This window comes from Python bivittatus, unplaced genomic scaffold, assembly GCF_059951505.1.
Source record: "Python bivittatus isolate LINGU-HERP-01145 unplaced genomic scaffold, Pbiv_v1 ctg000330_np1212, whole genome shotgun sequence".
NCBI classification, from domain to species: domain Eukaryota; kingdom Metazoa; phylum Chordata; class Lepidosauria; order Squamata; family Pythonidae; genus Python; species Python bivittatus.
Genome location: NW_028277058.1, coordinates 31,662,591 through 31,687,591, shown reverse-complemented (window position 1 = coordinate 31,687,591; position 25,001 = coordinate 31,662,591). Strand labels below are relative to the sequence as shown.

Sequence of the window (25,001 nt, the reverse complement as noted above, 5' to 3'; positions counted from 1 at the left end):
CCTGTTTCAGTATAGTATAGGATGGGTTCTCATTCTTGCCAACTTTAAGATGTACGGACTTCAACTTCCCCCAGCCTTGCTGGCTGGGGAATTCTGGGAGTTGAAGTCTGTACATCTTAAAGTTGCCAAGGTTGAGAAACACTGATGTAGAGGGGAAAGTTAACTTGAAATTCAACTCCCTTAATCCTAGACAGCATAGCCAGTGGGCCTGGCTAGCCAGGGATGGGAGTAGCAGCCTGGCAAACTAGAATAATGCATTCAAAAATAGGAGGAACTGTACATACACATATGTACATACATATACTGGCTCCCATCTAAAGCCAATCTACAGGATTTTAATATAAACTGGATAGATGAGATGGAGCTTGTAGTAAGTGCTAAATTAGGTAGATATAGTTGGGAAAAGGTTTGTGGATTTTAAAAACTCTCAGAAAAAAATGAAATGAAAAGCAACCATTATTGTAGATTAGAACAGCAGAACTTGTCATTCCAAAATAGTATTCATGGTGGTTTTTTAGGAATGCACAACAATGTCTAAACTTTTTTTTTCAGGCTGCCTTTGGAATTTAAATTTAAATTGACATTCATCAGAATATCTGTTTTAAATCAAATCCCTGAATTGTGGACACTTGCTGTAGACAGTACAAATTTACACACCATTTAAATTAGCTGAATTCTGAATTATAACTGTACCATGGGCTGTGTATGAGCTAGGCAGTCCATCTTGATTCTCAGGGATTCCAGGCTTTAACATTAAAATATCAGGTAAGTAACATCATGCAGGTGCATAGCCTACAGGTGTTTATGAAGTGCAACATGACTAAAATCTATGCAAATGTAAACAAATTGTACCTTAGGAAAATGGTACAGTGGATGAAAAATTAATTTCCACAATGTATGTGTTCTATTTAAATATCTGCAGTTTACACAGAAATGAAAAAAAAAAATTCAAGGACTATAAAGGGCTTATTTATCAAATTTGTATACTGCCAAATTCACAAAGGGCTCACAGCAGTTTAAAATGTCCACAGTAAAACAATATCTTATGAATATTGAAACATAAGATGAAAACATAACCAGTAACAACTGATGGTGTCAATTGAGCCCAAATGCCCTCTGGGAAAAACTGTCTTATCCTGTTTCCGGAAGGTGACCAGTGTGGGGTTGGCTGGAAATCAAGTAAGCTATTCTGCAAAACCGGTCGCCACTGAAGAAAAAGCACATGCCTACTTAGGCACTAAACCATAAACACCTTTATTGGTCAAAACTAATGCTGTGGAGGGCATGCAGCTGAGATGTAAAGTTCTCATGCAACAAATGCCAGACCAGGGTTGTTTTCAAAGGGAGACTCACAGATAACACATTGTGGTAGTCCAGACGAGTAGCGATGAGGGTATGGGTCACTGTTTTGAGATCCTCCCACTCCAATTAGGTGTCGAGCCCATCACAAGAAGACACAATCAAGGAAGCAAGAGTTACACAACAGTATTTTTTTAATGCAAGTGTGATAAAGTACAGAAACTTGGAAACGTCAACAAGAACTTCCAGCCCTCATTTATTAGCATGTTAGGCAAAACAGTGCTCTGATCCCTAATTCTCTCAGATGGTCCAGAAAGATCCTGGAGCCAGTCATACTGAAGCCTGACAATAATTCTAATAGGGCTCCAGATAGCCACATTACTTTCATCCAACTCCCAACAAAGATCGTCAACCAGGAAAGCCAAAGCTGTTTCAGTCACATACCCATGCCTGAATCCTGATTGGAAAGGGGCCAGATAATCTGCTTCTTCCACGATGCTTTGAAACTTATTTCCCAGCACCCTCTTAATCTTCCACCAAAAGAGAAGACTGGAAACTGGGCAACAGTGTCAAAAGTAGAGAAGGGGGTGTAATACTCCCTCTCAGAGAGAGACACTGACCATCCTCCAGATCCCAGTAGCCATGGCTTGTCAAGCCCCACATATGAGCCAAGAGGGACAGGGATCAAGCCTATAGGTAGCAGAGATCATTCTTCAAAGCATCCTTTCTACTTCATAGGCTAAAAGAAGTCCCAAGTAACATATCTAGATACTTCACCAGTCACCACATCAAACCCCACTCCTATAGAGTGAAGACTCAGATGGGTTTGAATTTTATTGGCGAAGTGCCATACAAACTGGTCACAGTGGCCTGGCAGGAGATCTACATGTTGAGTTCTCCCAAAAAGGAAGTTGGCAATGATAGGCTGCTGGCAAACAGCCCACCAACACAATAAGGGAGTAGTAGAGATGCTTCACCTTCCTTTTCATCATGAAGTAGGCTTGAACATAAACCCTGACTTGTGCTTGATCCGGTTCAGTTTTTGTATTTAATTACTGGTGCTCAAGGTGTTGCTTCTGCTGTTTCATCTTCCAAAACCAAGGTGCTATCTGGAATCAGTTAAGCACCTCAGGAGAAATTACGCTGAGAGCCCATTGCCCTCGATGAGAGGTCAGCCAGGCAATCAACAGAACTGCTTGCCAAACCACTGAGAAACTCTTCGGGTGCCTGTCAGAAGCCATTTGGATCACTAAAATACCTGTGGCAGATCATCTTAATAGACTTGTTTGGGATTCTACTTGGAAATCAACATCTTCTGGCCTAGGAAGTGTAAGACTACAGCAAAGCACCAAGCGTAATGGTTTCCACATATAGATCACAACTCAACTGTTCTGAGTTGCATATGACTGCTGTATGTATTGGGTCAGGGGACTTGAAGTAAGTCCAAGACTGCCATGGAAGAAATGAACTCTAGAACCATTCCACTCCTGGCCCTCAAGGCTGGAGACTGAAGTTACCCTCCACCAAAAGGCAAGGGGACTCAAACCCCAGCCTTAAGGCAGCCAGGATTCCTAGCTTGTCTCTATGGCCCAACTTAACAAACAGGTACTCATACTCATCATCCCGAAATTCCAAACCACTTTCCATTTTCTCACTACATCTTCCTGTGGCTCTCTCACTAATGACCACCATCTTATTAATGTCCAAATCTCCTTTCACTGCAAGTGAGGACCGCTCTCCTTCAATCTCTTCTCCCACTTGGATGGAGTCTGTAGCCCAACCCTTGGGCTTCATTTCTCTTCCAGGTGGCAAAATGATGGCTCTCCAGAACTGCCCCCCCCCCAATTGCCAGAGGCCTTTTAAAGATAGGGTTTTCTGGCTCTCTTCACTTCAGGGCTTGGGCACCTCAGCCATTTTTCTCCTGTCCCAACCTGGTTAAGCTGTGCAGTTCTTACCACATCTGTTGAAGCCACCTGGGTTGAAGAGATGTCAGAGGTCACCATCTCCAGTTTCTCATTCACCCCCCCCCCCCATTCACTCCAGACTACAAAGTATGGTGAGGGGACAATGGAAAGATGAGGGCTAGAAAGGCTGCTGGGAAGGAGGGAAACATTTGAACTGCTTCACATATTCTTAGTTGCATATCTGCAATTTACTCCAACTAAGCATTCTAAAACATAAATACACCTTTCAAAACAGGTACTCTGTCTCCCTTCGCTAGCATCTATCATCTCTCCCAGTTGAAAGGGACATCAACATACTTAGACTCTTCCCCAATATTCATCTAGTGTAAAGTTACACTGATTTCTTGCTGTTCTTATTAAAAGTTGCTTTTGCACTTAAAAATCACAATGATTATAGGTACAAGATCTGCAATCCTTACAAATACATACAGATGAGTAATGAACATTTAAGGGAAAGTGTATGTACAGTGGGTCAAAAAAGTATTTAGTCAGCCACCAATTGTGCAAGTTCTCCCACTTAAAAAGATGAGAGAGGCCTGTAATTTTCATCATAGGTATACTTCAACTATGAGACAAAATGGGGAAAAAAATCCAGAAAATCACATTGTCTGATTTTTAAAGAATTTATTTGCAAATCATGGTGGAAAATAAGTATTTGGTCAATATCCAAAGTTCATCTCAATACTTTGTTATGTATCCTTTGTTGGCAATGACAGAGGTCAAACGTTTTCTGTAAGTTTTCACAAGGTTTTCACACACTGTTGCTGGTATTTTGGCCCATTCCTCCATGCAGATCTCCTCTAGAGCAGTGATGTTTTGGGTCTGTCGCTGGGCAACACGGACTTTCAACTCCCTCCAAAGGTTTTCCATGGGCTTGAGATCTGGAGACTGGCTAGGCCACTCCAGGACCTTGAAATGCTTCTTACAAAGCCACTCCTTCCTTGCCCGGGCGGTGTGTTTGGGATCATTGTCATGCTTAAAGACCCAGCCACGTTTCATCTTCAATGCACTTGCTGATGGAAGGAGGCGTTCATTCAAAATCTCACGATACATGGCCCCATTTATTCTTTCCTTTACACAGATCAGTCGTCCTGGTCCCTCTGCAGAAAAACAGCCCCAAAGCATGATGTTTCCACCCCCATGCTTCACAGTAGGTATGGTATTCTTTGGATGCAACTCAGCATTCTCTCTCCTCCAAACACAACAAGTTGAGTTTAGACCAAAACATTCTACTTTGGTTTCATCTGATCATATGACATTCTCCCAATCCTCTTCTGGATCATCCAAATGCTCTCTAGCAAACTTCAGACTTGCCCAGACATGTACTGGCTTAAGCAGGGGGACACATCTGGCACTGCAGGATTTGAGTCCCTGGCGGCGTAGTGTGTTACTGATGGTAGCCTTTGTTACTTTGGTCCCAGCTCTCTGCAGGTCATTCACTAGGTCCCCCCATGTGGTTCTGGGATTTTTGCTCACCGTTCTTGTGATCATTTTGACCCCACAGGGTGAGATCTTGCATGGAGCCCCAGATCAAGGGAGATTATCAGTGGTCTTATATGTCTTCCATTTTCTAATTATTGCTCCCACAGTTGATTTCTTCACACCAAGCTGCTTGCCTATTGCAGATTCAGTCTTCCCAGCCTGGTGCAGGTCTACAATTTTGTTTCTGGTGTCCTTCAACAGCTCTTTGGTCTTGGCCATAGCAGAGTTTGGAGTGTGACTGTTTGAGGTTGTGGACAGGTGTCTTTTATACTGATAACAAGGTCAAACAGGTGCCATTACTACAGGTAACGAGTGGAGGACAGAGGAGCCTCTTAAAGAAGTAGTTACAGGTCTGTGAGAGCCAGACATCTTGCTTGTTTGTAGGTGACCAAATACTTATTTTCCACCATGATTTGCAAATAAATTCTTTAAAAATCAGACAATGTGATTTTCTGGATTTTCCCCCCCATTTAGTCTCTCATAGTTGAGGTATACCTATGATGAAAATTACAGGCCTCTCTCATCTTTTTAAGTGGGAGAACTTGCACGATTGGTGGCTGACTAAATACTTTTTTGCCCCACTGTACATGTGACTCAATCCCAGTGTGGCCTTTTTTCCTGTAATCTGGATTGTCCTAACATTACTTGGCTGGTTTCCATGCTGTTAAGATGATGGTAGAATTTACTAGAATTTACTTCAATGGGTACAAATTATGATTTAGAGCAGGATTTTAACTGGGTTCTGTAGAACTCCAAGGTTCCATGAAAACTTGAATGGGTTTCATGAGGGACTAAGGGGGGGGGGAACCACAGCACACTGGTTTTGCCCACTCAGCCATCCCACCCACTCCCATCTTGATGCTCCTCTTCCTCTCTCACTGGCTTTATGTCACCAGTGTTTATTGTAATCAGCTTTTGAAGGAGATCCATGCAGAAGGCAGATGGCTGCCTTTCCCTCACCACCATTTGAATCTACTGTCTTCCCACATAAACACAGACAAAACCTGACTGCCTGTCCCAAACTCTGAAAAACTACTTTCTCCAGGAAGCCCATGTTTTCTAAAGGGCAGCTGAGGGAGTCAAAAGCAATAGTAATAACTTTATTGATTAGTCAGTTGACCATATCAAGAAATAATGAGCATTTGTTGCAATAAAGTAAGATGGAATAAGGTAAGGTAAAATGAAGTAACGTAAGATAAAATAGAATGGGATAAAACAACGTAAAATACACTTTAACACAAAGTATAAAATAAGGGTGCTAAAATATAGAACAGTGTGTATTCAGTTGAATGTATCACCTTTACATTCTACCCCAATATGTTTTATAAAACATGTTCTCAGCTGAACAGCCCTGACTATAAACTTAGCAGTTCTATTGGATACGTGTGTGTCTGTGCCCTGTTGGAAATAAAACAATCCATTACTGTGGTCCCAATGGGTAGTTATATCAAGTAGTATCTGTAAATACTGAGCACTTGCTGGGGTGTATAGTTGGCAGTTATTTATGACAAGTGCAATATCTTCCATGTCTGGTGCTCCACATGCATACATTCTCTCAAAGTATGGCACTTGGTGGAATTGTCCATATTTTACCATAGAATGCAGATTTTCAAATCTTGCTCCAGTAAAGGCTATCCTACAGTACTGAGTCAGATCTACTGTCAGATATTTTTCTGTTTGGAAGGATATTTTATTCTTGGCTGACCATTTCAAAGACCTGATGTTTGCAAGTGACTCAGTGTCAGTTTGGGTGTTAATATCCATGACTCTCTGTTAAAATATTGCCTTGGCCTGTTGTCCGACTGAAAGTAAGTATTGTGCTGTTAAGCCAAGCTGCAAGATGATTTTGACAAGTTGATGCATCCATGTGGTGGGTGAAATGTGCCTATCAGTTCTTCAAGGCACATTTTTGGTAGTCTGTTGGGTTCCATTGGGAGTATGAGTTGAAAGCAGAGACAGTTAGAAATCTAGCAGGAGTTTCTAATCTGCTTAGCATCACAAGAGCAATCACATGAATCCCTCCCTTTTTACTTTCCATGTTGCTGATCGTATTTGTGTGCGTGCATGTGTGTGACCCCAAGAGATCTGCTTAATTAACGATTTTGTATCCTGTGCATACCTAATCAGGAGTAAGTCCCATTAAGTTGCCTCTGAATTAGCATTAAAGGACAAGAAACAACTTATTTGAAAATCTCTGATCTAGAAATATAGCAACAAGAATATCTTAGTTGATAAATTTTATTTAAATATTCACAGACACAATTAAAAGAAATACAGGCTAGAAAAAATCAAATATGCTTTATTTTTTTTAAAAGGAAACAACTAAACCGATAAGAACATTGTGAAAAATCTCATTCATAAATTATCATTAAAAAAAAAAGCATTTTTCCTGATACATTTTTTTTAATTTGTGGTTTTAATACAATGAGCTGTCAGTGACATTTTAGTCTGATTCAAAATGAATACATAAGCCAACCTCCAAACTATTGGAGAAAATTTACCTTTAGAAAATGGCATTGTGGTTTTAAGCTAAGGGCAAGACAGAAACACGTGCTGTCCTTATACTACTGATCTCTGAAACATGTAGCTACAGAACAGTACCAGTAGGCACATTATTTTATGCCAATGACATTTTCAATTATTCACATTGTGTATCAAGGCAACAACTGCCAAACCAAATCCTTCAAGACAAGATTGCACATAGTAAAAACCCCCAAAACTAAACCCAAAAACCTGCAGTGGCAAATGTGCTTATTGCTTAGAAACATTTGCCATTAGATCAATGACTGCATTGCCACATATTGCTCTTTTCAATGATCAGTGTATACTGTAATTATTTTCAGTGCAATTACCAACAGCAAAACTTATTATAAGATGAAAATTGTCTTTTCAACCTGATTAACCACAAATTTTTAAAAATGTGCTGATTTAGAAGAAATTACAAATGTATCGTATAGTGCATGTAATCCACACCAAAATAAAAAAGATCACAGTTTCATGAAAGTTAGAAAAAAAAAACTGGGAAAGGATTCACTTCTGGCTCAAAATCCTATAAATATAAAAGCAATTACAATTTAAACAATTTTATTCCATAATCTGTAGCACATAAAGAATGCCTAGGTTATCCACTGTCACACATACTTTGAAATCAAGGGACACATGCAGCGATTTGAGATTTGTTCCATTTGTGTAGAATGTTTGTAAGGATTGACTAGTATCCACATTCCACCACTAAGAGGAAGAGAAAATATATTCCTAATTAGGAAAAATAAAAGCTGACAATAACCTATTGTAAATATGCCACAACCAAATTATGGCATACTGTTCCTACTCTCCTACACACTTGAGAAGTGTACACTATTATTTTGCAAGACTCAAATTTCAGAACACAAGGATTCATATTAACTTAACTATACAAATGTAGATTTTAAAATCTGCTGTAAATTGTGGCATATTTTCTGGAAATCTGCTTCCTATATCAGAATTACACAGATGTCAGAACTGTGAGCACTCAAATATCTCTAACACTGTCATCAAACTGTAATCATCTACAGGACAGAATGGGGAAATTATTTAATGTATGATTGCAAAGTAATCACATAAACCTCTTAATTATACATATACAAGAGATATGTTTAGTTTTTCCCCCCTAATTTGATAAAATATTTCAAAGAGACAGCCCTTAGCTTATGTAATAATTCCAGAAACTGCACTTTTTACAAAATAGTATTGAGCTTACCTTGATGCATCCTCCAGAAGAAACAAGCATCTTACTATCAGGGGAAAAGCGAAGGTCTGTCACCCAGCCTCCATATGCTGATCCCCCTTCATTTGTTGTAGCAGAAGAATACAGGTGAAGTAGTTTACCACTTGAGATCCTCCAAACCTGTAATAAAAAACATATACAGTATGCAGTGAAATGTTAGATACAGTTTTGTTTTATTCTTTTTGTAAGCTATCTTATAAAATACAACTGAATGGTGGTGTTGAAATAGCAACAATAAATCCCGCTAAAAATGTTTACCCAATTCATAAGACAGAGTATCTTCTAGACTTGTCCACCTTGTGAAATCTTCATAACTTCCAAATGTAATATTTTATCCAGGCTAAATAGACCATTCTTCCATTTAAATTAATAAAGATCAATGACCATCTTTTGATCTTAACATGAAAACAATCTCAAATGTTAATAACACTGACAGCTTTTTGCTACAGGAAATATATTCCTGAAAGGTTACTTTTTTAAAATTAATTTTTATTAAAGAATTTTTTACAGAATAAAAACAATACAAATTTAAAGAAGAAAAAGGAAATAAAGAAAAGTGATAATAAGAAAGAAATAAAAGAAAAAAGAGAAACAAAAAGATATAAAGCAGCAGCTTCTGACCTTCTTTACAGCAGTTATAAATATATTTATATTTTATCCTCTCTAAAAAGTTATGTGGCTTCCTCTTTCCATATTCTGCGCTAATCGTCAAACCTATAAATCACAAGTTCATTTTTTTCTGTTTTCAGCACAAAGTCCATAAAGGGTTTCTAGTCACTGACAAATGTAGTTGTTCCAATAGAAGAAAATATATGTAGCTCTGGGTTGAACTGTGGAGTCCCTGCCCCTTCTTCTGCTCACCTGGCAACAGAGTGCACTGTGTCCCACTGGCTCATCCCTTTGCCCAGGGAGCCACCACTCCCTCTCCTGCCTCACCTGGTGATGGAGTGCACTGCATAAACTAACCCTTTCTGGGAACTCCAACTCCAATGCAAACCTCCAACCTCCCAGAAGGTGAGAAAGGGTTAGTTTGTTGTGCATTGGAAACTAACCCTTTCTCGCCTTCTCTTGACTTCTGGCTCCATCTTGTTCATATAGGTCAAAGTTCGCTACTCGAAATTTCGTAAGTAGGGGACTGTCTTACTTGTTCATTTATCTATTGAGGAAAATGATCCAAAGCTATATATTTGTGTGTGGCAAAAGTATGTGAACCTCTAGGATTATCAGTTCATTTGAAGGGAAAATTAGAGTCAGGTGTTTCAATCAGTGTGGGACAGCCTGCCTTATTTGAAGAACAGAATTCTGGGTATTCACTATCAAAGTCTGATATTATATAATTTCCCTGGCAAGTTTTCTGCTTCCAGTATATTTAAGAGAATACTTATTATTCCCTTAATTGTGCTTTTTTGTTCTCACTAGGGCAGATGTTCAGTTTCCAGACAGAAGCCTTCTTTAATTTTTGCAGCTTCATAGACCTTACTAGAGAGCCATCCTGGTCTCTTCCTTGACTTGCATTACTGAGATTTGGCTGGAAGATGGTGAAGGTAACCCTATTAAATATTTGCCTAACTGGTGTTCTAGCAGCCACAACTCCAAGGTCAGGGTGAAAGGGGGATGTAGCAAAAATCCTGTAGGAGATACTGAGTATTATCTGATGCCCTGCTCCTCAGATGGTTGAACAAAAATGGCTTTACTCCCAAGCTGGGCTGTAGAGAGAAACCAGAGATTCTACTGATGTACTTTCCTTCCTGCTGCCCAGCAAGCTCCCTTACTAAGTCCTAAATCTCCATGAGGATGGTGTTGGATTCTACCCAGCTTATGGTGCTGGGAGTTTTCAATCTCTGCTGGGAGTGATATCGACAATAGCTCAGGAATTCATGGCTTCCATCCCAACTGATATCTAGTCCAACGAGTATAAGTGGGCACATGCTGGATCTAGTTTTCACCTTGGAGTACATGATGTGTCATCTAAATCTAGAGGGCATTCAGTTACTCCTTTGTCATGGTCAGATCACTTTCTGGTCAGCTTGGAGTTAGTCACCATCACTGATCTCCACAGTGGGAGGAACCATTAAGATGGGTCCAGCAGGTACTTGGGGAATTTTTCAGCAATACATCAGGCACTTCTGTTACAAGCTCTTCTATTTCTGGTTTCATGAGATGACAGTGTTGGCCTCTCTCCGACTACAGGCTCCTGGGCATCCAGAGTTTACTGGGGAGCTCTGGGAGATAAAGTAGCAAAAGCAATGTCTCAAGAGCCAGTGATGGAAGGCAGATTGATACAAGGTGATGTTCAAGTTTACACTGTGATGATAAGGACAACAAAGAACCACTACTTTTCTTCCTTCATTTCATCAGCAGTGTCATCAGCAGCACTACTTAAAGTAATCTACCTCCTACTGGGGAACACTCAGACAAATTTCCTTCAGGCCACAGCAAAAGGCTTGCTAGACATTTTGCATCTTGACTCCACATTTGCAGAATACAACGAAGTAACTGATACACTGCCATGTAGGTTATCAAAATTCTTTCAGTTTTATCAACTATGAAGAAGTGGGCATGGTTCTGGGCAGCATGAGTCACCTGAAGGCTATTATCTTTACCTCACCTGGCTCCTTCAGGCACCTAGAAGTAGTGTGAACAGTTGGATTCAAGAAGTGATTCATGCCCCCTTGAAGGAGGGGATTATATTTTCTAGCTTGAAAGAGGCAGAAATTTCATCCTTGCTTGAAGATGTTATTGCTTGTTCCAACAGTAATGGACAACTTTCATTCAATCTCCAAACTTCCATTTTTGAGAATGTATTAGAGAAAACGCACAATTACAGTTGCTAAAAAAATCCTGCATAAAGCAGATCATTTTGGGAAAACTGCATTGGCTATTCTTGTAGTTAACTTCCATTAGGATTTGGATGGGTGTGTGTGTGAATACTTATCCTGGTCCTATTAGGTCTCTTGCAATGTTTGATATCATAGTATACACCTGTGACAGTTAGGAGTTGGGAGCACTGTTTTGCAGCAGTTCTGCTCATTCCTGAGCAGGTGGCTCCAACTGGTAACCATGGGGAGTAGCAATCAAGATCTTGCCATCCTGTATGGGGTGACACTGCAATCCACTCTCATTCCTATGTTATTAAACATCTATATAAAACCACCAGGAGTGGTCATTTGTTGGTTCAGGATGAGAAATCATTAGTATGCTGATGATACTTAATAATATACTTCATCCCAGCTAGACAGGGAATGCAATGGATGCTCTAACCCAGTATCTGGAGACATTAAAAAAATGGATGGCAAAAAACAAGTTGAGATTGAATCCTGGTAAGATGGGGTTGCTATTTGTTCAGAAACTGTTAGATTCACCATCATCCCTTACACTTGCTGTGGATGGAATAATGCTGTTCTTGAAGGGATCTGCAACACAAGGGTTGTGATAGAACAGAGAAAATAAAAACTGCCTGCCATTCCCTGTCACATGATCTCCCAGACATGCATACTGTTCTTATACTTTGAAAGTGGAGGCCAAGAAACTGGTCAGGGAAAAATGTTGAATTAATAAGATAAGTAGTTACACTTAGACAAGAACTTTCTCAGATGGGAGAGGAAGTGAAAGGGGGCCGATGCGCTGGCAGGAAGATGAAAGTTAGTTCATCTTGGAATGAGAGTTGTTGGGAGTTTGAGGGGGAAAAAGTGGTTAGTGAACCAAGATGGAGTTAGGCAGCTTTAGATTCTAATGTGAAGCAAGTTCACTGAAGCAATCCAGAGTGACTCAGGAGATGACCACTTGAAGATAGGAGGCAGCCAAAAGAATCATCTTAGTGACTGACTTTGTGTAGTGGACCTAATGGCAATGATCCAAGATAAAATTATACTGATAACCTGAGAGAATGCTAGCCAAATGTAATTAATGCTCGTTTGACTCTAAGACTGGAGAAGGAATTTAGAACTAGATATACATCCACATGAGTTCACATAGCCATTCTGAGTTTAGAAAAAGCATTACTTTGCATAGTTAGCCTAGGCATGTTTGACCAAACTGGTAATAAATCAGGTTCCTGCTTCTGATGACATATTTACAGTAGAAAGGTGCATACTTATCCTTGCATGGATCAAAACAAAACTGAGCTTTTCCTGTATCTATTGATGGTAAAAGGAGTGTAAAAGGAATGTAAAAAGATTTTTAAAATCATTTAGTGTTTGGGGTTCTCCTACATTTATGTATCTACAGGAGCAGCAGGTGGAGTCTGTGGCTAGCTTTTTTCCAGCTTTGGTTTGTCCACTAGTTGCAATGGAAAGCCCTACTGACAGTGACTCATGCCATCATTACCTTGAGATTGCATTATTACAATGCATCTTAATTACAGCTGCTTCTGAAGACTACCTGGAAACTACAGCTGATACACAATGTAGAGCTGGCATCTACACTAAAAATCCTTGAAATTCCTCTCTACTTCTTTAATATTATTGCTATAAATTGATAAGGAAACCATCCAAAGACTCATCAGTACCAAAGACTACCAATCCATAGTGATTATGATATTATTATATGTTAAATATTAAATAAATAATTGAAAATAAAAAATAAAATACCCTTATTTCTCCATTGTCATCTCCTGTGGCCAATAATTCATTATTAAGAGAGAATGCACAGCATCTAACACAACCTCTGTGGCCATTCAAAGTATGAAGAGCTGATGAACTTCTGAAGCTCCAAATCTGAATATTTAAAATATTAAGCAAAATGTTTATTTTTTCAGTACTCTGAATTCAGCATGAACATATAAACAGCACTTATATCTCATTCACTCATATACCAAAATTGGTATCTGAATTACACAGATGATTTAGGATACAGTGAAGGTTGTAAATGTAGAAATATGATCAGATTGTGAGGCATGCTACAAAACAAACTAAAAACTTTGGATCTGTTTCATTTATATTAAAAGATGAACACTAAATTGGGGATGTGAATTGTGAGGCTAGAATTTGGTTTTCCTGCCACAAATATTTTCTGCACAGCTATTTTGTGTATAATTTACCATTAAAGATGGTAACACATGATTTTTCCTTATTTTTAATTGTCCATACTAAATACTTTGAACTGGTATTCTTACATGTAAACAATATTAATATCATGTGAACCACATTAAACTATTATTACTAAATAGTAATAGTAGTTTAAATTACTCAAAAAAGGCCTAATACTAATGATGGAGTTTGGGCACTAAATCAGGAGGCAAGCTAACATTTACACTTAGGTGGTGCTTGCCTTTGTCATACAATGATATGTAGTATCTGAATAAATCATTAAGTAGGAGCAAAATAATTTTTTTTCTTGGAAAGCTAAAAAAATGCAAGGCTAAATATGTTCCACATCTTCTAGTTCATTGAGAAAGAATGGAAAGAGGATGCAAATATTTGTAAGAGAAGACTCCTGGATACAGTTCTCCAAGGCCTGATTTTGTCAAATACATCTTTGAATGGCATACATGAATGCAGGAGCACTAAGCACATTTCCTAAAAAGAGTGCAGGTTTAACTTTCACTTCAAACAAATATATTTTCTCACATGGGCGCGAGGGGCATAGAGGGTGTAGATAGACCTCAAATTCTCCATTAACAATCTGATGTAGTAACTTAACGGATTCTGTTATAGTAAGAATAACAAGTTCCTAACTGGATCTTATCTAAATAGACACCAACATTTACAATAGTCAATGATAACCTATAGTATTAGGCAGTTTGTGTATAGAAAGTAGGTACATTTAAGTTCCTACTGATATAAATGAAAGAGAATTAAACCAAAGTGCAGCTCTCTCACTGAAGTCAATATGATAAAAAAGTACTTATTGCCAGCTATATCATGATCCATGCTCACTGTATAAAAATGGCAATGTATATTTAGCATAAATTTTGTTTTGTGGTAGAGGAAGCACAATTTGTGCAATTTAATTTATTAAAATTAGTGAATCATATACAGAAAACGTAGCAGAATATTTTAGGGGTACATTTGAACCAGAGACCAGGACACATTACATTGAAGCACAAATTGGTGTACTGATAGTGCTGGACACAAGACAGGCCTAAAGAAGGGTGGCATCACAGCCCCCCTTTGTAGACTTATGCAACTTAGAATATATCCAGCTATTTCATTGGATATAATACATCATGTGCCTAGTGAAATCAGTGAGGCCATCAGAGTGTAACTATAAGATAACGGGGCAGGACTACAAAGACAATGGGGTTCTGAAAGAATAAGAACGCAGTTATTCCATGAACACAGTTTCTTTCTAGGGAGTTACTTTCTTTTGCTCTCCCTGAGCTCAACTTTTCCAAGCTTATCAGCACTCTTTGGCCTTCTGTGGCTAAGCCGACAATGTAATTGTCCTGGAAAAGTGTCTTTATAATGGGGTAGTTGCCCAATTTGGTACTACATAGTTAAGCTTGTCCTTTATTTTCTGTGGGAAAATGTATTTGGGTTAGGGGCTTTAACTTGGCCTCATAAAATCTCCTTCAAAAATCTCTAAGAAAAAAAAAAGGTCACATTCCAATGAAATGAAAATAATTCTGTGAAGAACTGTAAAGTCATCTATACCCCTTAAACTTAATTCTGACCCTGGTATTTAGTGACACCACATTAACAGACCTCAAAGAAAGGACCATAAAATGACGGATGTCAGAATCACAAATTCCTTGATTGGTTTTAAACAGGCAATCCTCTGGAAAGTTGTTACAGACACTGCACAGATTTTTCAGATAGTGGATGTGTCATTTTACTTATCAAATCAAGCTCATGACTACAGACACAGGTAAAGGTGTTGGCCCAAGAATATTTTACAATTTGGAAAAGACTGATATTATTTCATGTTATCTGCTCAATAATATATCTCATGAATGAAACATAAAGTAAAATATTATACTGGAAAAGGTATAAAGACAAAATATTGAAGCTACTTCAGCTGTCCGACCAAAGAGCTTAGTTCCTTCTTACTTATCAGATACACCTTTGCTTTATAAGTCTTGATGTATAAATGAATTAGTAGTGATTTAATTATATGAATGCCAAGCTGTGTTAAACTATCTTTTTTTTAATACAGAGCAAGCAATCACATACTGACCCTGGCAGTTTTGTCAGTGGAGGTAGTGGAAAATATAGTGGCATCAGGTGAAACAGCACAAGAAAGAACAGCATCTTCATGGCAAATAAGATCCTTTTCTAGTTCTCCAGTAAGTATACTCCAGACCTGTGAAATACAGTGAAATGTACCAGTGAGGAATTCCGGTGGTACATGGTTGGTAAGCAAAACACATACGGTACTTACCCAAAAGAGGACCCTGAATTTAAGCTGATTCCTTTCCCAAAATGAATATGTGTTCATGAATGAATCCCATGCAATGTTCAGCTCCAGCTGAAACCAATCCTGAAGATTTCCTCTTTCCCAAATAAATAAATCTTGGGATATACATCTATATATGTATTTATGTACATATACACACCCAAACATACAAAGACACACTTCTATTTGTCAGAAATCACATTCCAAAAAAGGGCAGGGCCATGGTATGTATGTGTAGTGATTAAAAATTACCTGTAAAATCAGGTATCCCATTTATAAAATTAATGGATTCACAGATGCATTACTGACCATTTTCTCATACATACACAAATAAGTCTCACTCATAGAAAAACATGACACATACATTCTCATTCCTATGTTCAGCAGGAATGGCAAAGGAGGATGAGGAAAAAGAAGAGAAGAAAAGAAAAGTAAGAGGTAAGTGAACAAGGAAGGGAACAAAAGAGAGAGAAACCCTGTTAAATTCACCAGGGAATCCCCAGGAGTGACTGAAAGCAAAGGTATTCATGCTTTTCAATAACAACATCTGCAGCCATATGCACCTCTGCCCATTCACACAATTACTGTTCATATTAAGGCAATTCTACAATTCACAATTAATTACTAAGACAAAAAACATGTTTTCCTATTGAGTAAATATGGTGATGTAAAGTTACTTTTAGAAATAATAGTGTATGGATTTTTCAAAATATAAGCTTCATAAATTTAATATTTTTACACTGTAAAATAACAAAAAAACACTTTAAAACAGAGTATTTGGATATATCTAATTTAATTTTATTCACTTTCTATTTAAATAGCATTTAGCCCATACTTCAATAAAAAACAAATCCAGATTGGTTTACTGATCAATAAGAATATGACCATCCTACTCCAACTCTTGTAATATAAAAAGTTACAAAATAAAAGAAACAACAACAACATGATTGAGAGGGGAAAAAAACCTGCAGAAAATTCTGGTATTCTTAATTTTCTGTTTTTATCATGACCATCTGTATCATGGGATTGTAAGCCAAGTGCCCTTTAGATATTTTGAACCAATTCCATGTGTCCTACTAGAATGCCAAAGGATTAAAACATTTGGAAGGCACCATGTTGTCTATAACTGCTTCAATAAGTATAATTCAATAATTTGGCGATCTATTATAATCAAATGGAATAGAAAGAATTTAGAAACAGAGCCACTGATAAATGAAATAACATTTCTTCCTATTTATCTTTCTGTTTTAGCCTGATAAAATGGCTGCTTGCTGACGTTCATCAGGCAAAATCTGATGAACTTTACTTTTGTTCTTTAAAAACCAAATACAGTATACATCATCCTAACCCTAACCCATTTAACCTCTTTACAGTACACATTTAATTTACAGGCACCAATCTAAAATCATGAGTAAATTGACTTTTATTTACTTTAACTGTTCCATCAAATGACCATGAAAGAAGCCTTGACTGCTTCAGAAGATGAAAATTCTTGACAGGTTCTTTGTGTCCTTTTAGAAGAATGTATTTCTCCAACTGCCAATTCCATACCTAAATAAAACAAACACGTATGTGAATAAAGAAAGGTATCTATGTGTTTTAAAAGACAGCATTGATTATCTTGAATATAAAAGATATATTCTTTTACAGGAAAAATATCTTAAGAAGCTTGTAAAAATTAGTTGAAATACATACAACCTGGGTGACATCATGGGAATAGCTATTTATTCTCTTGGGGAATCAGAAATCTGATATTTATGATCTCTAAGCTATGTATTCATGCCTGACATACTTTACAATGGACAAATTCTTTTGCATTATGAAACACTGCCAAATATTAAAATGCAATGATTTTATCCCACAAATGAGTAAATTATTACTGGAACGCTCAAAATGTTTTGAATACAAAAAGTACATGGATTGGATAACATGATAATTTGATGGCTACCTACAAAATGAAAGGCACTTTTCTCTGAATGCCAATTTCTGAGGAATATGAACAGGAGGGTGCTATTGCATGCATGTTCTGCTTGTAAGTTCCCCAAGGTATCTGATTGTTCTCTTGATGTATTCCCACAGGCATTGTAAGTAAGTTTCTCAATCTTTTCAATCTCCAAGTGACAGGGAGAAATATTTAAATAACTTGCAATATAATAATACACGAAGTATGTGCATATCCCAGTAATATAACAGGATTTAAATTGGTATGTATCTCTCTTAAGACAAAAATCCAATTACAGGACACTGAAACTATAAAAGCACTGAAACAGTTATAGTATGCAAACTATCACTTTTCTTATTTTTCATATTCAATAGCTTTTGAATTTTTTAATACTTATACTGCAATACTCTATAGAAAGGAGTATAAAATAGTTTCAAATATGAATTTCCTATTAATAAATTTGAGCACCTGCCAAGCTGCATCCATTTCTTTATAAAATACCTGGATGGTTTGAAGCCAAGAAACAAAATCAAAATCAAAACTGAAAACACTTTTCTGCAATATAGTTAATAAGTAACAGAAGAAATACTACCCATTGGAAATATATACAGTCATTATGCCTTCTTCTGAAATGACATATGATTAAAAATGTGGAATGGAGAAACTAACTAAAGGTTATCTATATACTACTAAAACTCTCATTTATTTATCTGTCTGTTTGTACCCTCAAGTTAGCCCAAACAGTGCATTATATCGCACTGTTATTTTTGAATCAAGGTACCTAAAATCTGCTAGGGGTGGAGCTAACTCAGCAACCTAGCAATACACGTCTTTTTAAGCTCCTGCCCTTTTAAAAATATTATTACTTTTAAAAAAGCTTTTCATAACTTTGTTTTTTCTTTTTTTTATAATTATAGTTATAATAAGCTTTTTACAACATTGTAGTTTTTAAATTGGACTTTTATACTACTTTTTTTCCTTGTTCAAACTCATTCATATTTTCCTATGGCGAGACGAATGTGGAGTAAAAATCGTTAGCAAAAGCCCCAGATTCCCAGGATCTAACATTATGGGAAAAAGGAAGATTTGACATGGAAACATTCCAAGTTCTCTTTCTTCTTCTTCAAAGTCTGCTAAACAACCAAAAATAGAAGAACTACTTAAATAAAAGGAAACTGTAAGTAAAACAAAGCTTTCTCCTAACCCGCCCCCCCCCCCCCCCCAGCAGACCATGAATCATTAAAATGGGATTTCCAAACCGAACTCGAAAAGCAACAGTTGTTAGATATCTCATTATCCCTTAGGGAAGAGCTAAACAAAAATTGGGTTTCCATCTAGGACTCACACCATAGGTCTCCTGCACAATTAGCTAGCTCACTTAAAAACTGCAAGGGAAACAAAAACAAGCCTAAAAACAAGATACAAAACCAGAACCGGGAGAGATGTCCCTGGAACAGCACAACAGAATACATGGCAAAGCAATGTCTTCTTACAGCCCAAACTGTCATTTCACTGTTTGAGCAACTGTCTGATATAAAACACAATACAGATTTGTTGAAAAAAGACTTTGAGACTTTTGTTTCTAAACATGATCCCTGCCTCACTAAATCAAAGGCAGAAGCTATGACAAAGCAAGACTCTCTTAACATGTGTTTGGTTAAAGAGCAAGTTGTTAATGGAAAACAAACTGATAAAAGTGAGCAATGTCTTAATGATGATACCAACAAATCCCAACCCTCTGATAAGATAAAAGGAGACAACATACATACTATCCCTTCTCAGGGTTTAGTGGAGAAACCTCCCTGTAAGCAAAAACGCATACTACAAACACAGCAGGTTGCTCTCTGTATCTCCCTGAATAAAATCAACACAGGACACTGGGACACCAGGAGAGCAATCAAAACCTCACTAGGGCAACTCTTGCACTGTCACCATAGATCGATTGATTTGGATACTATCGAATGACTTCTTATAGTGCAAAGTCGAAAACGGATTTTGCTATCGTTCAAACAGCCTACCATTCCATCCATGATATTCAGGATGAGACCATATTTAGCAACCTCTCAAATTCGTCCTACCAGAGTATTCCGTGAGGTAATAGTTAATCCCTTATGTAGCTTTGCTGTACCCAGATGCCATTCCTACACCAAAATTGCAACAGAAGCTAACAAGCCTTCCCCCCCTCACAAGACCTTGAAAAAGCGAGGCAGTGAGAGTCAATTTCTTCCTCAACCAGACATTATGTCCGATCCAGCTGAAACAGACCTTATCTGTGCCTTTGGCTCCCTGCCCAGGAAGGAACAAGATAACATCATATTTAAGCTAGAAAATCTAAAGAAAACCTTACTGGACTCTACTGCTATTGCAGAACCCCTCATTGACTTAGTGTCTCCAACTATTGACCCAAAATACTGGTGGATATTGATCTGGAGGAATATCCAACTGGTGGATATTGATCTGGAGGAAAATCAATACCCAAATAACAACCGTTCTAGCCTTCATGAGATGAATGGGGTTTTCCATGGAGAGCACCAGTATATGCAAACTACCAAGGAGGCAGATTCCTTTAGACCACAGACAGATGCTGACCAACACCTCGCAGATACCAGATCTCCTCCATCTGATGGCTTGTCTCCATATTCTGTGGGTTGCCCTAATCATATCTCACAAAAATCAGACTTGAATACATCTGGCTCCCACGATTCTGCATCTGTCAAGAACTGACTGAATATGCCGCATCATAACCCTCCTTTAACCAGCTTTTCCACCCCACCCCTTACAGGTATTGTTAAGGATCAAGCAATCCACATATTATCGTGGAACCTTGCTGGAGGGAAAAACAAACTACACGAGTGTTCTGATTTTCTGTCCAACTTTGATTTGATTGCAGCCCAAGAGACCTGGTTAACAGCTGATGATGAGCAGATCTCGATCCCTGGTTTCAAATCCTGGTTTACTCCAGTGCAGAAAATAAAAGAGAAAGACCGGGCAATAGGGGGTTTGGCCATTTTGATTAAGGAAGACTTAGGATGGAAGGGTTCTGAAACTCCTTTGGATGTCCCTTCTTCTTTTTGTTTAGCTGTCAAGTTTCAATATAATGCACTTGAGCTCATGATGTTAAATATTTACGTACCTCCACAGTCCTCCATATACTACCCGGCAAATATATGGGTGACCTTAGAGCAATCCCTGATAGAACTAACCATAAAATCTCCCAAAGCGGTTATAATTGTTCTGGGAGATTTTAATGCAAGGCTCCGGCCCAATATACAAGAGCACATTACCAATATAAATATCCCCAAAGAATTACTCCTGCTATTTCCCGCATGGTCTTTTAGGGACCAGAAAAGCAATGCCGCTGGTATACAGTTGCTAAAGCTGCTGTTTAAAGGTAATTTGCAAGTGTTAGGGGATAAGGACCATAGCTTTGTTTACCCCTACACCTATCATCGAGTGAAATCAAGCAGCACATTAGACTATATATGCGTCTCAAACAGCAAAGTGTCCTTTTTCTCAGAAATTCAGGTATATAAAAGAGAGGATAGCGATCATCAACTGGTCGCTGTAAAATTTTGTGGGAATACAGACCCTAGACCCTTCACTGAAAAAGACAGATGGATTTTACAGCATCTAGAGGTCCATCAGGCCAGAAGAATAAAATGGGCCCAAGTTGACGCAAAGGCCCTGACTGATTATTTGAATTCCACTCAAGCACAGTCATTTGTAGACGCTGTCGCTGCACCAGACTCTGAGACTGCCACCACTTTTGCAGCTTATCAAAATATAAGTGAAGGTTTAAGAACTCTTAACTGAGGAAGCCCGTCCCAAAAGGCCCCCAAGAAAAGGCCCTCACTGGTTTGATACAGAGTGTTACGCACAGAGAAAAAGATTAAGGCAAGCAATGCAGATTGCACGGACTCAACCCTCAAAGAATAATCATACTGTCATGCTGGCGCTTAGACAAAACTACAAGGAAACTATTAAGCGCAAAAAAATCTCTTTAACTTAAAAAAAGTTTTAAACAAAGGGTTTTGGATGTGGCTGCCCAAGAGGATATAGCACACCTTAAACATCTCAAGTCCTTGAAGTGGCTGGCCCAACACAAATCAGTCTTCCAATTAGAAAAGTATCTAACAACTCCTTTACCCCAATAACTTAGGAGCTTTCACCAGAGCTCGTTTCGACCGGTTAGACTCTATGGTAAGATATGGGAGATTTCAAGGAGTCCCATATGAAGAAAGACTATGTATTTGTGGCACCCCAGCTATTGAAGATACTGCACACATCCTGTTTGATTGTAGATTACATTCAGTAGAGAGGACTGACCATTTAGATTTATATCTAAAAAATAAAAAATACTGGAGCGGCCAGCAGAAACTTTCCTACTTTTTACAGGGCAAGAACCTCTGTATCACCAGTAAGACTGCACTCTTTATATCAAAGGCAGTTATAAAGAGGGCAGATTATTTAGAGCAAATTGGTGTCGACTGCAGGGGTGATGGCTTGATATGAACTTGTATTTAGTTTTAGTTATATTTATATTTTTATTAATTCTTACTTTGTTTATAATGGCATTTATTTTATTTTATCTTATTACCTTTATACTTGATATGGTCAATAGTCTAAATCAATAAAGTTGAACTGAAATCTGCTAACTTAAACAATATATAAAAAATCCAGTACCCACTCCTCCTGTGGAATTGAAATTTCCACAATGTTCAGACCAGTTTTATTTGCAAAGTTGTGGGCGTTGCGGCATCCCCACAGTCATGTGATTGTGATTTCTGATGTTCCCTGCCTCCTTCCTACAAGCAACGTCAATGGGGAAGCTGGCAGGAAGTCGGAAGTCGCTCCCACTCCCACTGCCTTTTTGCCCGCCCGTGGTCATTCTGTTTATCTGTTTAGGTAAGTAAATCTTGACTGATTATTGAAGTTTGTTTGCCACTACAATTATTTTTCTATTTGTGATATATACTCTTCTTAGATGATCATGGGATCATCCAGCATTGGGGGGGGGGGCAGGGGAATATGGTCAATCTAAAATTTAATGTTCATTCTGGTCACATCAGACTGCACTACCTTTCTCTCAAAGGATAACCCAAAGGGTCACAGGATTGTCTAGTAAATAAAAATTCTTATAACAAACTCTTTGACACAATTTCAATGAGATTTCAGAAAAAATATAATTTGGAGGACTGCATGTCAAATCTTGAGAAATAGTGTCAGTTCCCAAACAAAACTTGCAACATTCCTGTACCTGTATAGTTGAATCATCAGAGCTTGAAATAAGAGTCTTTCCATCAGAAGTAAATTGGCAGTGCTGTACAGCTTTCCTGTGTCCATTTCTGGATTTTAAAAGATTTCTACTTGATATATTTAATACCTGTTAAAATGAGATCAGGCAACAGCATGTTGTGAAAAGTTCAATATGCATGATTTTTTAAAAAAATCTTTTATAGCGAAATAGGTCATTTTGATATAAAAATCCTGAAAAAAATGAAAATATACTTTAAACCAAATTTTATGACAATCTTCATAGGACTGTGCAGTCATTGGTACTAAATGATCAGACCTTGGACTACAAATTCTTCACAAACCATATGCAATTTTAATAGGTTGCACTGAAAGGAACAACTGAACTTTAAATTTTGTGCCTAGTACAGAATTTTTCTCTTTCTAGATCTAAAGGGTTGAAAAACGATTGAAAGAATTCCTTAGCTCTATAAAAATTCAGTTCTAGGGCTTAAGCTATAATTGTACCCCTCTTCACAAAAATGCTGGACTTATTTCAGATCTGATGGGTTCTTGCCAGCAAAAATAACTAAATTGAACTGAACTGAATTTATTCAATTTAGGCACACACACACACACACACATAGACTTCAAACTCCAAACACACAAAATAGGAAAATACAATATAATGAAATAATAAAAAAACAAAGCAATAAGAAAAGAAATTAAAAAAACAAGGATAGATAGTGAATCTGGCTAACATCCACACCCCCAAACTTATCTGACAGGGGCCACAATCACCCTAACCCAATTACCAGGGAGATAAGAAGGAAGATTTGTTGAAAAACAATAAACAGCTATAAAGGAGCCAAGAAAAGAAAAAATAATATTCAGTAAAAACTTCCTGCATGGTTATAGAGTGACATGTATAACAACCTTCTGTACTTTTAAAGCATAATTATGAACAAATGCTATACATATGGTGATAGTGTTTAATTATCTAAGGATACCTTTAGGAATAATACTTGTAATGAATATGTATAGTTCCAAAAATATCTTAGAACACTATCAGTGAACAGATATTATGATGAAATACAGCAACTGAATAATAGCTATCTGAATTAACAGCTTAAAGGATATTAAGAAACACACTAAGATAACTTGAATTATGGAATGTTATATTTGATACATTTGTTTTTCTACCAGGAAAATGAATTAAGGAACATAGGGTTTAAAAAATGAATTCAATTATTTCCTTTTAGCCTGAATAGATAGTTTGTATGATGCTGAGGTACCATCAAATCTGTGTCAACTCTTATAGGCATACAGATTTTCTCTAGTTTGTAGTAGTTCAGGTAACAAGGTTATTGTTTTATCATAATAAAATATAAAAATTTCACTGGGTAATTTTCTGTAAAAGGAACTTGCCCCCTTAAACTGAAACATGAAATTATTTTGCTCTGATATTAGATGGGTAAACATTTTTTTTCTACATAAAAATCAGTTAAATGTGAACTGAACATCAGAAAGATGAGTGTGATTCTAACATTGACTGGGAAATATATTCTCAGTATCACAAACTAACTTGGTAGTCAATGTGAGGAAAACATGTTCAATGGTCCTAAAATTATTAAAACAGCATTCTCTCGAATTCATTCTCTTACTGATTTTGACTTGTATAATATTTCCAATAATTGGGGAATGAAATCACAAACCACTCATTCAGAAACTCAGTTCTGACACTTCACCTTTACAGTTCCATTTTCATCTCCATATGCAGCAAACTGTAGATCTTCACTTAAACAGCAGCAGCAAATAAGAGACTCCTGTCCTTCAGTCAAATAGATAGCATGGCCTGTATATCCATTAATTAGCTACAATGCAACAAATAATTGGAAATTATTGAATATCCTTTAATTTCAAAACAGCACATGAGCTGTGGAAAACATCAAACCACCTTCTCTAATACTGTGGTAATAAT

At 37.5% G+C, this 25,001-nt stretch overlaps 1 protein-coding gene across 1 annotated transcript in view; it reads right to left on the bottom strand.

Annotated features, from left to right (window-relative positions):
* Nucleotides 1-7,024: 7,024 nt before the first annotated feature.
* Nucleotides 7,025-25,001, bottom strand: part of APAF1 (apoptotic peptidase activating factor 1) — a 62,814-nt gene continuing 44,837 nt past the window's right edge. The window contains exons 21-27 of the mRNA XM_007420190.4: nucleotides 24,769-24,894; nucleotides 23,046-23,171; nucleotides 17,278-17,397; nucleotides 15,628-15,753; nucleotides 13,101-13,226; nucleotides 8,485-8,631; nucleotides 7,025-7,976 (exon numbers count right to left, since the gene is read on the bottom strand). Coding sequence (XP_007420252.1) covers nucleotides 7,830-7,976; nucleotides 8,485-8,631; nucleotides 13,101-13,226; nucleotides 15,628-15,753; nucleotides 17,278-17,397; nucleotides 23,046-23,171; nucleotides 24,769-24,894 — 918 coding nt within the window. The 3' untranslated portion in view covers nucleotides 7,025-7,829. The remainder of the gene's footprint in view (nucleotides 7,977-8,484; nucleotides 8,632-13,100; nucleotides 13,227-15,627; nucleotides 15,754-17,277; nucleotides 17,398-23,045; nucleotides 23,172-24,768; nucleotides 24,895-25,001) is intronic.